General features: G+C 44.2%; 1 protein-coding gene across 10 annotated transcripts in view; it reads left to right on the forward strand.

Annotated features, from left to right (window-relative positions):
• SLC23A2 (solute carrier family 23 member 2) overlaps positions 1 to 15,156 on the forward strand; it is an 87,201-nt gene extending 72,045 nt beyond the window's left edge. For all 10 annotated transcript variants that reach the window (XM_083514244.1, XM_083514251.1, XM_083514252.1 and 7 more), the window contains 4 exons: positions 2,852 to 2,981; positions 5,091 to 5,228; positions 7,044 to 7,139; positions 8,906 to 15,156. In XM_083514244.1, the coding sequence (XP_083370370.1) occupies positions 2,852 to 2,981; positions 5,091 to 5,228; positions 7,044 to 7,139; positions 8,906 to 9,141 (600 nt within the window). In that variant the 3' untranslated portion in view covers positions 9,142 to 15,156. The remainder of the gene's footprint in view (positions 1 to 2,851; positions 2,982 to 5,090; positions 5,229 to 7,043; positions 7,140 to 8,905) is intronic.
• The last annotated feature ends 3,155 nt before the right edge of the window (positions 15,157 to 18,311 follow it).

The following is an 18,311-nucleotide window of genomic DNA, read 5'->3' on the forward strand; positions in this document are numbered from 1 at the left end:
TTTTTATTATTGCTTGTAAGCCGCTCTGAGCCCGGCCTTGGCTGGGGAGGGCGGGGTATAAATAAAAATTATTATTATTATTATTATTATTATTATTATTATTATTATTATTAAAGTGGAATGCTGGGGTGTGGTGAGTTAAAACGCTATAAAAGTCACATGTGAAACCCCTTTGGGATCGAACAAGTGCCAACACCAATGATATTGTGACACTTGTTAATATTGTATTCTTATTGTATATTATATTTTAGTATATTTAAAAATCACACTCCTTTTGTGTGCGAAGCGATACATAAATTCAATAAATCTAATGTAATCTAAATAGTTTCTGATGTTTAGTTCCAGTAATATTATTAAATTATGTGTATCAACTGCACTTTAGTTTGATTTGTATGAAGATGTCATTGTTTTAATAGTCTTGTTAGCCATTGCCTTGAAACTCACCATAGTAGGTAGTACATAAATACTTTTATAAATGAAATAAATAATCTGTGTATATGCATACAGTTTAATATCCTTGAGGAATGCTTTGCGGGGAATGGAGGTGGTGGTTTCAGCATCTCCTCCCTCCACCCCACATCTTGTGCTGCAAGTTGTACTTCCATCCAGCATGTTTTATACATGATGGGGACAGGTGCTTAAAGACACAAGATTTCTAGAGTCATGTGTAGCTTGGCCCTTAAATCTATTTTTTTTTATCATCAGTGATTTGCTTGTGAAATCTGAATATGAACATCGCCATCTACTGGATGCAAATTTTTTTAGGCAGGGAGGGTGAGGTTTCTTACAAAAATACAGTGGTACCTCAAGTTACATACTCTGTACCTGTACCTCTGTACCTTACAAACTCTGCTAACTTGGAAGAGTTACCTCGAGTTGATAACTTTGCCGCAGGATGATGAGAACAGAAATCATGTCACAGCGGCAGTCACAGCGGCAGCAAGAGGCCCCATTAGCGAAAGCACACCTCTAGTTAAGAACAGTTTCAGGTTAAGAATGGACCTCCGGAACGAATTGAGTTCATAACTAGAGGTACCACTGTACATGGAAGTGCAGTAGTGGGTTGGCCCCATTTCCATAGCCTAATATTGGCTGTCTGCAGTTCTCTAGGGACCTGTCACATCTGTTTTACCTTGATCTCATCATTTCCAGTCATGGATTAAATAATTTCTGAACATGGTACAAGCAAATGTTACAAAGGCACTTTATGTATTACGTGTTTACTTCATAAAATGCATACACTGAAAGTGGTTTACAGTTAAAACATACAAAAATATTAAAATACTAAAACTGATGAGAATTCACATCAACTTTCTGAGCTTGTCTAAACAATAGCATTTTTAGCAGGCATAAGAAAAGAATACAGTGAAGGCACCCGCTTGATATCAGTAGGCAGGGAATTCCAAAGTGTAGGTGCTGCCACTTTATACATCCCCTTAGGGCAAAATGTCTGTTTATGGGATTGTAGTAGAAATAAAGGCTGTTTAAGGAAAATAGCATGGGAAATGTTTTCAAAGAGGTATGTTCTGCCAGTGCAGCTTGCCTTTGTTCGTAATCTTTTTCATTGTATAGATAGCACTAAATAAAGCGATGGGAAAGTGTGGTGGAAGAGACCTTTGCCCCCCACACACAGAGTGTGACTCAAGTCAAGTGAATGTTGATTGTCACATGGACTCTGCTGCTTGTGTGTTAAACTGTCAGCGCAAAAACTTCGCAAGGAATTGATTTGTGCTTCTCCGGAGAAGCTTTGTTTCGTGCAAAGCATTGCTTTTGTTCAGTTGAGCTCTTCAAAGAGTGTAGCCCCAAGCAATGGAAATGTCTCTGTGTTATGTAACTCTACAAAAATAGTCTTTTTGAACTAAAATGCCCCAAAGCACGAATCTGTATTGCCAGGTCTCACATTCAGCTGATGTGGAATGTATCAAGTGGCTTTATCAGTTTGCTTCCATTGATAAATACTGGGAACACATGATAACATACTGGCCTGCAGTATCATCCTGTCAAGTGATCACATGATAACTGTGGCCATAGGGAATCGGCCTGTAGAGTGTTTGAAAAATGAAAATAAAAAGTTTTAAACTTGCTGGGGTTGTGGAGCAAGGAAAAAGCCGAGGTCAGGCAGTTTTCACCAAACTAGCAGGAGATGGTGAGGTTTAGTTGGGATATCCATCTAATAACAGAGGCTTTTAATTCTCTGTGCCACTGAGTCCCTAATCTGTTTCCTCTGCAGCTGTTGTTGCAGCTACCCCTAGTCCTTCCCCTTCACTGCGGTCCCCGAATTGACTCTGAGAGATTGTTCTGTGGCTGGCAGTGCAGTGCTCCAGTAATTAAAAAAGGCCCACCTGCATATTGATACACAGATCTCACCAAACACCCCCCCCCCCATTGAGGAGGATCCTTCTTGTCCTTCAGCAGAGAGCCATCACGAACAAGTGAGCCATCAAGTGAGGAAATGGAATAGTGCATTTAAATCAGCTAAAGATTCTATATTTTTTCCAGAGCTGCTGAACTACAGCAGCCGTCAGCCCTAGCAAGCACAGCCACTGACTGATGAGTGTTGTAGTTCACCCGCATCTGGAGGGCTAAAAGTTTCCCATGTCAGTTTTACAACTTTGTGATGAAATCACAAGTTGTCATCATGAACAAGGCAGTGGAACAGTCTCCCTCGGGCGGTTGTGGACGCTCCTTCCTTGGAAGTTTTTAAGCCATCTGTCATGGATGCCTTAGCTGAGATTCCTGCATCACAGGGGATTGGACTAGATGATTCTTGGGTCCCTTCCAACTCTATGATTCTAAGAGCAACTGCCAGAAATATTGTAATTTATCTCCCTTTTTGTTGTGTGATCCGTAGGTTGGAAGTCGGCGAGTGATTCAGTACGGGGCAGCATTCATGTTGTTGCTTGGAATGGTTGGCAAGTTCAGCGCCCTCTTTGCATCCCTCCCTGACCCAGTGCTTGGGGCTCTCTTCTGCACTCTCTTTGGTATTTGAATTTCCCTCCTTATATTTTTGCCTGTTAGCAATGAGCTCTGTGCGCAGCCATGTCAGCTGCCACTTCTCCAGCTGTCAGCCGAGTCTCCTGTCTTTCCTCATGGACTTGCTTGGGAGAAGTGCCTTCCAGATGATCACTTTGATGTCTGGTGATGCTGCTTCAGGGTACAACCCACCTGTTTGCATGAGCTGAAAGGGTCAAAACCTTAGTAGACTGGCACACATCTCCCCCATTGTTTGTTAGGCTGCTGAGTAATGCTGTGCAGTTTTACAGAAAGAACTGGTGGCTGTGGTCTCCTTCCACAATTGGAGCCAGCAGTGCTTCTGAATACCAGTTGCGTGTCGAGACCCCGCAGCCAGCCCCTCGTTGGAAATAACTCACATAAGGACACGGATATTAGGTTTACGTTATTGGGCAAATTTTGGCCACAACTTTATTGAAATTAAAGAATGTGAGCGGTGCTGGCTTAGGCATTGATTGGACCTGACTATATCTGACTACTGCCCATTGTGCAGGAAGTCCCAGTAAGGGTAAGTCACCAGTAGGGGGAGCCCTGTCGATGCGAACCAACTCAAGCTCCCCCTGGTGTTCCCGTCGGGGTCGTGTCAAGGCCTTAGCCCCCAGCTGGGCTTCAGACTAGATCAGGGGTCTGCAGCCTTTAAGACAAAAAGAGCCACTTGGACCCGTTTCCGAAGGGGGAAAAAACTGGGAGCCGCAAAACCACTGCGACATTTAAAACAAATATATCTCCGGAGCCGCGATCTGACAGCGGGCAGGAAGGTGACGTCGGGACGGTGCGTGACTAATGCATGCACCGCCCCCATGCGACGTCACAGCCAGTACAGCGCCCGCCACAGTGGGGAGTGTCGGGGCGCACAATGCGCCTCCTCCCCTCGCTAGTATCCGCCCCGGAGCCGCGGCAAAGGTGTAAAAGAGCCACATGCGGCTCCGGAGCCGCGGGTTGCAGACCTCTGGACTAGATCAACCCCCCTCCCCCCACCCGATTCCTTTAACGGAATACCCTTAAGCATGGAGGGGCAGGTGATGGCCACACCTCCCCTCCCCCACACAAGGTCAAACAATGCCTAACTGCAACCCTAACAAAGTTGTGACGATTGCTACGAGGTAGGTGAAAACCAAGTGGCCAGTGCCCATTTGCCAGGTGGAAAAATTCCTACCAGGCCCCTCGGACAACCAAAGCGACCAACCGAAGTCCATAGCAAGGCCATTGCCTAATGTGCAAAATAGGGAGGGGGGCGGGTGATTGAGGAAGCGAGCCAAAGAGGAAGTCCTCTGGCTCGCTCCTCCAATTTAAACGGCCCCGGCCATGTCCCCCCCCCCCGGCCAGCGGGTTGGCTGGCGGGCTCTGACGTGGCCAGGATCCCCCAGGCAACAGGGGACAGACAGAGTCCCCCGCCCCCGGTGGGGAGTGGGTGGCCACGTGGTCCACCACAACTCCTCCCCACTGGGAAGTGGAGCAGATTTGCTGGAAATAGTAGGAAGGGAGAGGACTGCTCTTGTACTAAGGTCCTGTTTGCGGGTTTCCCACAGGCAGCTGGTTGGCCACTGTGAGAACAGATTGCTGGACTATAAAGGCCATTGGCCTGATCCAGCAGGCTCTTCTTATATTCTTAAAACGCAATGTTATTTATGTATCGGCTTGGTACACATCACCGCAGACTCCCAAGGCCAGGCATGAAACATAATAAATCAATCCCCCCCCTTTTTTTTTGTATGCCACCTTTCCAAAGTTAAGACCATCTTTACACAACTACAAACATAAGAAAAGTAGTCATAAACAATAAGCAAAACATCACAAATGCACAACCAAATCCAACAATTTCAACATAAACCATAAAGATAAAATAATGTAACAGCAACAACTCCAACAATCCCCCCTAAAAAATACCCCAGCCCAACATAAGTCTTCAAACTATCAATGTACATTTATGCATCCTTAAGTGAACATACATCTCTTACCTTCTGCAAAAATGGAGGTTGTTTTTGCTTTTTAATGGAAGGGAAATACTGGTGGTCTCTGTAGTATTTCACATTGCATACTGTAGAGGCTAGAATCCTGTCTTGTTTGTTCTTGTTCAGGGATGATTACTGCAGTCGGACTGTCTAACCTGCAGTTCATAGATTTAAACTCTTCTCGGAACCTTTTTGTGCTTGGATTTTCTATCTTCTTTGGACTGGTCCTTCCAAGTTACCTCCGACAAAATCCACTTGTCACAGGTACAAAAATTTCCTGTTTCTTATTCTACTACATGTATTAAAATAAGCTTATGCTGAAACATCTTGTTCTGAACAAAAATGCATTTACACAACCCATGTGGAAATGGATTTTGTAAACATTTCAACCTGTACTGTCAGCTGTGGCTGCAATTGTTAATCAGTCAGCTGGTATAATTACTTAAAGCTTTAATTGCAGACTAAGATTTGGTTCGCCAGCCGTACTCAGTGTTCTTGAAGGCTTCATAGGGCAGCCCTGAAAGAGACTTTGGTCCCTTTCCCCATGGTTAATAAAAATATCTCTTAAACATGGATCCTCCACAATTCTGAGAAGCTTTTTCAAGCTTTTTGAATCTGGTAAGAGAGATTTATGGTATCTACTGTAAATTACTTTGCACTCAAGTGAAATGCCCAGGATCTTGATAAAGACACATTTATTTTAGTTTAAAAAGAAACAAAAAAACCTGTAATTACTTAATTAGCCAACTGGTTGTAAGTCCCTGTTAACTGAATAAAAAATGGGTTGACCAGCACTACTGCCTGTTTGTAGAAGCCCACTTCTGGGAGCGAGGACCCATCTGGAATTTAGACCCTTTTACAAGATAGATCTTTCCGCAGATTAATTGGGGAACATACTGTTGATAGATGCACAATGCTTTTTTCTGCTTATTATTATTTGTTAAATTTATATCCTACCCTTCCTTCTGAAGGAGCCCAGATCCACAATTGGGGGGGGGGCATTCTAGAGCAGTTTAAACATTATAAAAACGGTGACAATTAATAACACCTGAAAGCGGTTACGGTTAAACATTATTCCATCCAGTGATGTCAGGGATGCCAGGAACAATATCCCTCAGCCATAAAATGCCTGGGTAAACAGGAATGTTTTCAAAGTCTTCCTGAAAGTTAATAGTGGGAGCAGAAGCACCTCACTAGGGAGGGTGTTCCATAAACTGGGGACCACCACTGATGGCAAGGGCGAACAAGTTAAGAGCTGGGAGTCTGTTAGGTATGTTTAGCCAGGAGAAGAGACTAACATATAGGAAAAGGAGCAGATTCTTTTTCTCTTGTTCCAAAGGATTGAAACAACAGGTTCAAATCAAAGATGATTTAGACTTGGAAGAACTAATGATGACGCGTGCTTCTTTGACAGTGTAAGAGGTGGTGATCAAGCAGAGGCTGTAGTAGTAAATTTACTGCAGTAGGTGGGACTAAATTTCTTTTTGAGGTCCCTTGCAGTTCCATGGTTCCATGAACCCAGCTTACACTGAGTCAGGCCATTGGTCCATCCAGCCCAGTACTGCCTACTCTTAACTGGCAGCAGTTTTCCAAGATGTCAGGCAGAGACCCTACTGCTACTTGCTACCTGATTCTGGACCTAGAACTGTCTGCATCCAAGGCCTGTGCTCTACCATTGAACTATAGCCCTTTCCTAGTAGGAGGGGAAATTGCCTCCCAACTGACTTTTGAGTAGTGCTGTCCATTGTGTCCATGTGAGGGATAGGGTGGGTGGAATAGCAATATATATTGTTTTAGTTCTATTATTGCTTAATTACTTTTAAATGGTTGTCTTTTATATGTTTTTAGCTTTTTGTATTTTATCTGAGTCATTTTAATTTTTGCAAGTTTCCTTGAGTCCCCGGTATGATGATGATGATGATGATGATGATGATAAATATAAATATATGAGCATTGCTAAGCAATCCACATCACCAGGTGTTTGTGCTGTGTGGACACAGCTCCTGAAATTGTGTGTATGAATATGGCGGCTCTTCAGATTTTGCTCTAAGTCTCTCCCTCCCCTTTCTGTTCTTGTAGGAATAGCCAGCATCGATCAAGTGTTAAATGTTCTTCTCACTACAGCCATGTTCGTTGGGGGTTGTGTAGCATTTATTTTAGACAACACCATTCCAGGTGAGTAGTGCAACAGGCTGCCTTTCCCCACTGTTTCCCTCCCCTGCCTTCCAGCTAAAGACACTGTGATGCTTGAGGCTGAAAATAAGCAGCACAACCACAGGTTGACACAGAACACAATCCAACAGTGCAAATTGTGTGCTCTTAGGGAATCCTCATTCATTTCTGTGTGGCTCATGGGTTTGTAGGTCCCCTTCTACTGCCCTGAGGCAGCTGGAGCCCCTGTGCACAACTGCACAAGTATCACTTTCCAGGTATCCCACTCAGTGCTCAGGCCGATGGGGTGGGGCGAGCTTTCCTGTGAAAGGGGCTTAGAAGCACATAAGAAGAGCCTGCTGGAACGGGCCAATGGCCCCTCTAGGCCAGCATCCTGTTCTCACAGTGGCCAACCAGATGCCCTAATGCAGGCATGTCCAAAGTCCATTTCGGGGGCCTAATTGGTTTAATCCGGCCCCTGTGGCAGTTTATTTCCTGGCATAAAATCCTAAAAAACCCTCAACAACTTCAATCCTAAGAAAAGTTCAACAACTTTGGTCGGCCCTTAGGTCGGCCCTCACAGTCCTTCACTTCATCAAATCTGGCCCTCTTTGAAAAAAGGTTGGGCACCACTGCATGGGGAGCCCACAAGCAAGGATCTGAGCACAAAAGCACCCTTCTCTCCTTTGGTTTCTAGCAACAGGGGAGCATTGGTTCCTCCAACTGGAGAGGCAGAGCACAGCCATCATGGCTAGCAGTCACCGATAACCCTCTCCTCCATCAATTTGTCTAATCTTTTAAAGCCATCTAGGTTGGTGGCCATCTCTGTCTCCTGCAGGAGACAGATAGGTAGCCGTGTTGGTCTGCCATAGTCAAAATAAAAAAATTCCTTCCAGTAGCACCTTAAAGACCAACTAAGTTAGTTCTTGGTATGAGCTTTCTTGTGCATGCACACTTCTTCAGATACACATGAAAGCTCATACCAAGAACTAACTTAGTTGGTCTTTAAGGTGCTACTGGAAGGAATTTTTTTATTTTGACTATGGCAGACCAACACGGCTACCTATCTGTAACTGGAACTATGGAAGGCACCACATTGAGCCGCATGAAATGGAAGTCCATCAACCTCTAGCAGTGTATCTGAAGAAGTGTGCATGCACACGAAAGCTCATACCAAGAACTAACTTAGTTGGTCTTTAAGGTGCTACTGGAAGGAATTTTTTTATTCCTGCAGGAGAGACGCAGGTGGCTCTGTGGTCTAAACCCCTGAGCCTCTTGGGCTTGCTGATTGGAAGGTCGGGGGTTCGAATCCACACAACGGTAGTGAGCTCCCGTTGCTCTGTCCCAGCTTTTGCCAACCTAGCAGTTCGAAAGCACACCAGTGCAAGTAGATAAATAGTTACCACTGTGATGGGAAGGTAAACGACATTTCCATGCGCTCTGGCTTTCATCATGGTGTCCCGTTGTGCCAGAAGCGGTTACTCACAGCGCAGAAAGTTGTCTGTGGACAAACGCCGGCTCCCTCGGCCTGAAAGCAAGATGAGCGCCGCAACCCCATAGTCGCCTTTGACTGGACTTAACCGTCCAGGGGTCCTTTACCTTTACCTGCGGGAACAAGTTCCATAGTTTAACTCTGTGTTGCATGAAGGAGGACTTTCTTTGCTCTGTCCTGAATCTTGCAGCATGCAGTTTCATTGGGTGTCCACGAATCCCAGTGTTATTAGAGAGGGGCTTATGTCTCCAATGTTCAGCTCTTGATGCAGCTCTCTCCCTATCCTTTTGATACCCAGGAAGCCCCGAAGAAAGAGGAATCCAGAAATGGAAGAAAGGAGTGTGCAAAGGCAGCAAATCCATCGATGGCATGGAAACTTATGACTTGCCTTTTGGCATGGAGTTTGTGAGGAAGTACAAATGCTTCCGCTTTTTACCCATCAGCCCCACCTTCATGGGCTACACATGGAAAGGCTTCAGGCAAAACAGTGGCTGCCAGAGCACAGAGGAGGAGGACTCGGAGGCCACTGTATAGCCCCTGCTGCAGCAGCCCCTGTCGACCAGCTGCAGTGACAGACACCTCTGCAGTTCTTTGCTGACCTTGTTTTGTTTTACGTTTTTTGTATTTCTGCATTTTGAATTCTGGAACCAGAGCCGAAACAGATTATAAAAAATAGCTTTCCTATTGTGGACAGTGATAGCTATCTATAACGTCTCTCTATAATTACGTTGTGCTTTTTGTTTTGTTTTTAAGAAGTACTGTTAGAATTGCTTTTGCTGATTTTGGCGGGGCAACTACTGTTCAACGTTTAAACCAGATACAAAATTGGTAAATATTGTAAACACGGCGCTTAAGCAGGCTGTGTCTTTCCCATTTTATAGCTGATACATTCCATTTTTTTATTTAACTCTCATAAGCCCCCAGTCATTTGTTGGCATTATTCTGGCAAATTATACCAAAGTGTTCCATACTCGACAGTGCTTTCAAAGCTTCCCAGCATTGTGTATTGGATGTACCGACAAGCGGTGCCTTTGCACAAGCTTCTGTTCCTAAGAAAATGACATGGCTCTGGGGTGCTTAACGAGTCCTAGCTGAGCACCTTTTGTGGACAGGGTTGACTGGGGCTTTGCCTCTGGCTGCCGTCAAATTGCACATCCCTGAACCTGACAGATTGCCTAAGCAGCTCACTGTCTTGCATCCCTGCAGGCCAGTCTTTTAAAAGTGATATTTATTAAGCAGCCAAATTCACTACTTCTCAATGGAGAACGGAACTATCTGGTTGTCTCTGGATTTGTACTGACCTGCTTCATGCAGTTCTGCCTGTCCCAGAAACATCCTTCAGTTAATGTTGCCTTTGTGTTTTCCTCCCTTTCTGAGCTTAACATGGGACCTGCTTTTAAAAGAAGAGAGACCGTGTGTGCATCACTGTCCACAGGGTGGTTTAACGGGTATCGGGGGCCCACTGTGGGTACCATTCAGACTCTTGATTTTTTTCTTCTACTAGTCTTGGCTCTGACATTACATAGCTGTTAATGCTCATCATGCATTTATAATTGTAAAAAAAATATTCCTGTGTAATGTTCTTACTGTTGCAGATTAGTTTTTAGACATCAGCATTTTGTTCCTTTCTTATTGTCGTTCCCCCTACCCCCCCGATGTGGCCCAAAAGGCATTTTTGAAGCTGTGGAAAGATTTGTTAGAGAGGCATTAGGGTAAGTCTTCTCTCAAAGCCTGTACTCTCAAAGTCGGTGTGATCTAAGGTGCCCCTGTTTTGTATCTCTATTTCTTTTTTGGTTCCCAAAGCAGGTACTGTACATTTGTTGTCAGTTTCTTGAGCATGAGAGGCATAAAGCCACTCTTGTTGATTACTGAGGCTATTAGGGTTTGGGAAAGGTGTAAGGAGCGTTGATGTATCAGTATTGAATGGTTGGGAAGGGAAGGCAATCAGCAGATGGTGGGTGTTTTCCACCATTTCAGTGACATTTTCATTGTATAGCTTTTCACATCAGGGTTATATCCCCTCTCTGATCTTTCCTCAGAGACCTTGCAGCAGTTTGCTGTCTTGGATTCAAACCAGGTATCGTGAAAACCAGCCCCAAAAGTAGCTGCTTTTAAATTTTTTAAAAAGGTTAAATCGGGGCTGTTGCACGAGCTTCAGAAACTAAGGCCACAATTCTGTGCATACTCACCTAGGATTAAGCTCCATTGGGCGCAGTGGGACTTACTTCTGAGTAAAAGCACAGGGGCAGCATGTTTGCTTTCCACCTTTATTTGATGAGCAACCAAAGAAAAGGTGGGTGGAAAGGAACCGCCCCCCTATAGGTGGCTTATAATAATGCAAAATGCCAAAGCCAAGATTTTCCGCACACATTAGAGGAACCTTCGCCAACTTGGCGCCCTCCAGTTATTTCGTGCTACAATCCCCTTCCGCCCCAGCCAGCCTGGCCATACGGGAATTGCAGTCCAAAATCTAGAGGACACCAGGTTGTCGAAGGCTGCATTAGAGAGGCAAATGTTGTGTATTCATAACATTGTCAGAATTTAGTATATCCTTGTTTGGGTCATTTTTGTTTTCTAAGGTGCCAGTTGTTGGTTTATAGCAGAACTGAAGATGTCACTGAATGTGATGCACTCCTGTAATAACACTCTTCCACAGCTTCCCCTCTTGCTTCAGTAAAGGAGTAGATCTCCAATAGATTGGGCCCAGCGCAGTAAATAAGAAAGATGGGCTGTTACATCTGCCCTGCTACCAGCTGTGTGGCTACAGCTGTCTTGAGTAGCTTTCATATTCTGCTAACAACTGCGGCAAGGTAAGCACCCAACTTCTTCAGTAGCCGCTTGACACATGCAGCTAAGAGCTAGTCCATATATCACACAGAAGGAAAAGAGGTGTTAAAGTGATCCATCCTTCTTGTCTCACTTCTGAGGTGCAAATGACGCGAGTTTTTAAAATGGATTTCTACTGCCCTCCTGGGATATAGATCTATGGATTGAAATGTTTCCAGAGTCTTGCAGTGTTTACAGGTGCAGTCCGCTTTACTCTGCGCGCCTATATATATATATATATATATATATATATATATATATATATATATTCTGAGAGAGACGAGGCAGGTTCACTTTGAAAGGCAAAGTGGTTAAAGCGAAGGCCGTGGCGGGTTTTCTCTTGCAGAAGCAACCACAAGAGGGCATTGCAGTTGCTGCTGCTTTTAGAAAAGATTTTTGGCAGCCTGGGTGCAGAGCATCCAGAAGGTCAGGTGCTTTTGCAGTTGTGGCAAGAATACTTTGTTGTCCTGGGAAGAAAGCATGCTTTTAACTCTGGAGAGAATTTTGAGAGTCCAAAATAGGAAAGTGTAGTGAGATAGCAGGTCTTGGGTATCATTAAGAGCAGGAGATGGGAGTCAAGCACCATTAAAGCAAAAGTGCACAGCAGTGTTCTTTCACAGCTCCCATTAATTTCAGTGATGTTGGACACATGAATGGCAGATGGCACCCTGTGTTAATTAGTGGGAAGAACCATAACCTGCGCCTTGTCCAACTCGGGGATCAAAATGGCTTAGGGCTGTAGTCCTAAGAGAGAATTCAGAAAACTCATTTTTTCTGGATAACCTCCAAGGCCTGTGAATTTCAATCAAGGGGAGGTGTTTGATGTACCTCTTGTTAACTTTTCAAAGTGGTGTATGAACTTCAGCTACCAGACATTGGGCTCCAACCGTATATATGCTATGTTTGGAGTAGATCCCAGTATTGTGTGAGAGCAAAGAACGGTTAGCTCCTTACATGTATCTTAGCTGGAAGGAAGTCAGAACAAGGTAGTGATGCTTTGAATTGTGTGCTTATTGTAGCCTCCTGTCTTTCTGCTATTAAACAGTGCTGCCCAGACAGATCACCTTATGAGAGAGGTTGGGGGAAATCACTGACAAATTTCGGTTAAAAGAAATAAATATTCATGACTAAACCATCACTGTCATGTCAAAGATCTAGAAACGTATATTGAAAGCAAAACAATTTCTGAGCTTTTGTATTTAAAATAAAAACCTATGTTAATTTTTTTTTAATTAAGTACTCTGGCTACGATTTATGAATGTGTCTTATAAAATTATGCCTCTTGAATTTATATTTAATGGTTAATTTTATCTGTGATTGAAAAAAAAAGTATTAATCAGAATAAGATGCATCAGGGAAGGCGTTTTTAAATTTACACAGTCGATTTGTCTTAACATCCTTTAATACTAACTTTCAATATGGCAACTTTGTACATGAATATTGCAGTATTCTATTTCCATAGACTTAAAAAAACCACACCCAACGAGTAACATTTCCACCCAGGATAATAATTGTCACAGGTTTCCTGGGCGGGAGTGATATGATTGTCATGACAATGTCATGTGATAGAATTTCTTCATTGACGAATTGCTAGCGATTGTTTATACTTTATTTACCCATGCTTATGTCCTTTAAGTAAAAACAGAGAGGAGTTATTGATCACCTCTCTCTCGAAAACATTGGTACCGGTAACAGCATTGTTTGTGTACTAGCAATGGAACATGTTGAGCCCAGAGCAGTCCAACCATGAGACGAGATGCTTGGCCATCTGACAGAGTAGCTTTTGATTCTGACTCCTGTTCAGCGAGTGACACTGTGGGAGGCATCCACACCCTGGCCCCCGGGGGAACAATCCACAGGGACGTTCTCCTACTTCCTTGAAGCGAACGGGGGTTAACTGTGCTTTTCCCCTGCTGCTGTTCGTTTCCATGAGGCTTGTGAAGGAGAACTTTGCTGCGTTAATTACTTTGTATATGTTTGGAGTCAGGAGGTTGAGAACGCCTTTTGGATTTTCTGCCTCAAACACCAAAATGTCTCTGGCCAGCTCTGGTTGAGAATTAGAAAGAGATGCTAATCAGACGCAGAGATTAAGCAATCAGACCAAAACATGTCAACCTCTCACTGATGGCACAGTTAGGCTCTAGCCTTCTATCATCTATGAAGTGCCAAATTCTGATGGCATGCATAACTTCAGGCTTCTTCCCATGTTATGGTTAAGGACAAGGAGCATCCTTAGAGCCACTCGCCCTCTCTGTTTTTCACCTTGGTGCCTCCTTGCTTTCAGCCCAATCCCAGCCATGAACTCTGCAGGTAGGGTTCCTAAAACAATTCCTGTAGGAGTCGATGGGAGGAATTGGGGAGAGCCTAATGTTTCAGGAGCTGATGGTTTAAAGCCATTGGCTAGCCTGAGCCTACTTCACTGGCTGAAGTATGTTTTCCACATATATCAAGGTGCTCCAAGGATGCAGCTGCTGACGGCCCTTCCTCTCTATTTGGCTGCTTTTGCCTCCCAGAAAGAAGAATAACCCAGCCTAGTGAAGGTGTTTGTGGGAAGGCGTATGATAAGGCTGCTTGTACACTCTTGGGGTTTCGATAGGCCCAAATTCAAAACGGGCCATCTGGTTCTCGACCCCTGTTCCCTTCCCTTTTGTTAGATGCAAGGGGCAGAGCCTCAGAGGTGACTCCCATCCCACTTCCCCCTTTGCTCAGGGCCCAGAAGCAGCCTCCTTTCCCTTTACACCATAAAGTGGAGAAGCAGCCCTGTGCCATCGGACGTGTGCCTGCATTCCAAAGTGACTCATATCTCAATATGCATGACAGACCAGCACAAAATGGCCTCTTCCCCCCCCCCTCTTCTCCAGTGGCCTTCTTGAACCAAAAAATAACCAACCTTTCACCACCAGAAGAAGGCGGCGTTGGGAGCAAGATACACTCACCATTTGTATTTTGTATGGTTTTCTTTTGCATGGTGCATATATAGAGTTTCTCACTCAAAACAGTTTCTTAACCTGCCTGGGTGGAGGAGAGCAGACTGCTGGGGCTTCCCATTTTGTAGTGGTAGATCCTTTCCCATCTGTGCTGTGAGGCGGCCACGTGCTCACCAGTATTTAGCTTCTGCCCATTAGTCTCTATAACCGTTATAGTGCTGGGCTGCTTTAAGTATTGAGAATTCACCTTGAGTGGCATCAAAAACATTCCTGTCTGGTTATAATTTGCTTGTGGCTGTGATTAGTCATCAGTACATATTGGATAGCAGAGAATTCCCTTGTGTATTGCCTGACATCTTTCCAAGTGAACCATCTTGCTGTCAATCCAAACTCTACTGCATCTTCTTTTTCTCCTCTTTGGTCTGTTCATAATAACAACTTTTGATGTAACAAACTCTTTTGACTGTTTTTTAGACAGTGGGGATAAATAATAATATTCTTTTTCCCATGAGTTTTTTTTTTTGTGAATGACTTTTGACTGCACAATCTCATGTTACAAACCAAGTTGGGTTTTTCCTCTGAGATGTGTAATTCTTTTATTGAGATTTTTATGAATTTTGTTGTGTTTTGTTGGGATATTTTTTTCTAACATTGCTTTATTAAACGTTGAAATATTTAAGAAATATGTAATATTTGGACCAGATGTTGTGAATAATAGTAGATAAATACTATTTTATTCTGTATTTTTAAAAGCTGTTCAGTATAAATAAAAGTTGACTTAGATGCAACTTTGCAACTGGACTGTCGTGGTCATTCTTCTGAGACAGAAGAACCAACATTAAGATGAACAGATGGCCAGCTCACTCCAAATGCTTGTTTAATAAGATGTAGTTGATGCTAGAGCCCAGAGACAGAGAGCTCTTTCTGTCTCTGCGCTACACTAGCAAACTCAACAGGTTCTCCTCCTTACAGGTACTGTAGACTGCAGTACCTTGGACAGCTACATCAGGAAAAGCCGGAAACTGGTTTTGCCTCTCTGTAACCCTTCGGTCCCCTTCTGAGTAATAACCTGGAGCTTTTTAACTTCAGTTTCCCCCCAGCATGGTGCATATCAATTTGATTAATGCAATTGATTCTTGCAGTCCATGCACTTAGGACTTCAACCAGGGGCCCCTACAGAATGAAGATGCCACTAGCCTTAAGGTTATTAAGTGCGGAACAAAATGTGTAGCAAAATAATTAAACACAAAGTCAGAGGTTGTTGTCCCTGCAAGCCTCCAGAAAAAAATTAATCCAGAAATTGAACCAGCTTCTTCATCCTATATTGAATGCCTTGCAGAGTAAAACAGTAGCTCACCTTGGTCTTGTACCACTATTTTTGAATATATACAATGGCAAATGCTGTTCTTTATATAGCACCACCAGTGTGTGTGTATGATGTTTTACAGGGTTCAAGAGGGCAAGTCCCTGCCCTGATGAGGTGGTGACTGCCAGATATTCTTTAGCTGTGGTTCCTGCACTGCAGGAAGTTGGACTAGATGACCCCTGGATTAAGGGTTTTCCAGGGAACCTTCTACCTCTTGCTTTACCCCCCCCCCAAATAATAATCCTGGGGTTGCTGATCTAGTCAAATTAAGGGATGGATGAATTGTTGCCTGGTTCCCATAGCCGCAGCCTGTCCCCCCTTTCCCCCTCCACCTGTCATACCAGGGATGATGAAAGGTGCACTCTGAAAATATCTAGGGGGGCACAGCCCCCACGTCTCTATCCCAAGTAGTTTCCTGCAATGCCTAATGAGTTGGGTCAGCCCTGGTTCTATTTCAAAGGACAATAAAGATGGAGTAAAAACTGGTATTTCAAGAGTGATGTGTTTGCAGGATGCTGAAACAGGCCTCCAGTAGCTTTTTCTGAAACGAAGCCTGTCTGATAATGCTCTCTTCCATTTGGCTTTCTCATTCCAAGTGGGAGGTAGCTCACCGCTCCCCACAAAAAAACTAACCTGTTGTTAGTCCAGGCACATGCCGTGTGTGAAATATTACTAGGTTCCCTCTCAGGGCTGTCTCCTGAGCGAGCTGGCTCTCTAGAAATAGTTCACGATTTATAAATACAACTGACTTAACAGTTTCTCCTCCATTCCTGTTAGTCGTTTCACTTCTTTGCCATCAAGGCCCCAACTTATGCAGTAATTAGCGGGTGTGGGTGAATGCTTAGGATCCGTTTTCAAGAGCCACAATAAGTTAGCTATTCCCAGAGGAAATAGTTGGCTCTTTTGTTAATATTATGGGCAACAATACTGGATGCGACTTGCACAAATTGAGTTCTAATGAATGTTTAATGTGACACCGTAGAAAAGAAGGCCAAACTAATGGCAATAAGAAAACAGCCCTTTGTGGAGGAAAATAAAACAGAGGGTTTTACTTCCTTGCAATTAGATACTTGATACGGAGGGCAATCAGCACATACATGAACGATTGTGAATGCTGCAAATTATTTCAGCTCAGAGGCACCATGCGGGAGCTTCAAAGGTGTGCAGAATTAATGTCAATGCACCTCTTTTATTGGTGGATAACCTTGGGAAACCTTGTTTTTCTAACTTGGGTTTCCTGAAGTTCATTCTGTGGAAGACTAGCCGTGATTTTAAAAGGGTTCACTAAAGAACAATAGGAGAGGATGTTTTGCATGTTTAAGTCCATTAGTGGGAGAGGCTGTGCCAACATCTGTAGCTCCTGCTGTGATGATGAAAAGCAGCATTTTCCTTGTGGCTCCCCAGGTGTGGGACTCCTCTTTCCCCACCAGCACAATTAGAGCCCCCCCCCCTACACAGTCTGTGTTCAACATCAGATTAAGATGCATGAATTCCCCCAGGTTCATAGATCTGGCAGATGTTTTGTTAACCCACTCCTCTTTTAATTGAAGTTGTGAATCCGTGGTTCATCCACGGAGCAACTGCGCTCCTCCACAGTCACCTGGGCACAGGAGGGCAGGTAACAAAGGAGGGAATCAGAATTGTAGAGTTGTGACTCAGGGTCCTCCAACCCCCTGCAATTCAGGAACCACAGCTAAAGAATCCCTGACAGGTGACCATCCAAGGTCTGTTTAGAAACCTCCAGTGAAAGGAGTCTCCTCCACTGTTGAATGCCTCTTAGTGTCGGAAAGGTTTTCCTAATCTTTAGTGGAAATCTCCTTTCTTCTCACTGGAATCCATTGGTTCGGGCCCTCTCAGTCTTCTCAAATGACAAATGGCCATTGGATTCCAATGGCAAGAAAGGAAATTGTGACTCAACATGAGGCAAAATTTTCTGTTGAACATTGGGATGGACTTTCTCGGAATCACAGAATCGGAGAGTCTGGAAGGGACCCCAAGGATCATCCAACCCCCCCCCCCATGTGGCGGACTCTCCTTCGTTGTGGGTTTTCAAAGCAGATGATGATGATGATGATAATAATTTATTATTTATACCCCGCCCATCTGGCTGGGTTTCCCCAGCCATTCTGGGTGGCTTCCAACAAAACACTAGAATACAATAACCTATTAAACATTAAAATCTTCCCTAAACAGGGCTGCCTTCAGATGTCTTCTAAAAGTTTGGTAGTTGTTTTTCTCTTTGACATCTAGTGGGAGGGCGTTCAACAGGGTGGGTGCCACTATCAAGAAGGCCCTCTGCCTGGTTCCCTGTAACTTGGCTTCTCGCAGTGAGGGAACCGCCAGAATGCCCTCGGCGCTGGACCTCAGTGTCTGGGTAGAACGAAGGGGGTGGAGACGCTCCTTCAGGTATACTCCACTGAGGCTGTTTAGGGCTTTAAAGGTCAGCACCAACACTTTGAATTGTGCTTGGAAACGTACTGGGAGCCAATGTAGGTCTTTCAAGACTGGTGTTATGTGGTCTCCGAGGCCAATCCCAGTCCCCAGTCTAGCTGCCGCATTCTGGATTAATTGCAGTTTCCTGCTCA

This window comes from Podarcis liolepis (genome assembly GCF_965112155.1).
Source record: "Podarcis liolepis genome assembly, chromosome: 7".
Lineage (NCBI taxonomy): Eukaryota > Metazoa > Chordata > Lepidosauria > Squamata > Lacertidae > Podarcis > Podarcis liolepis.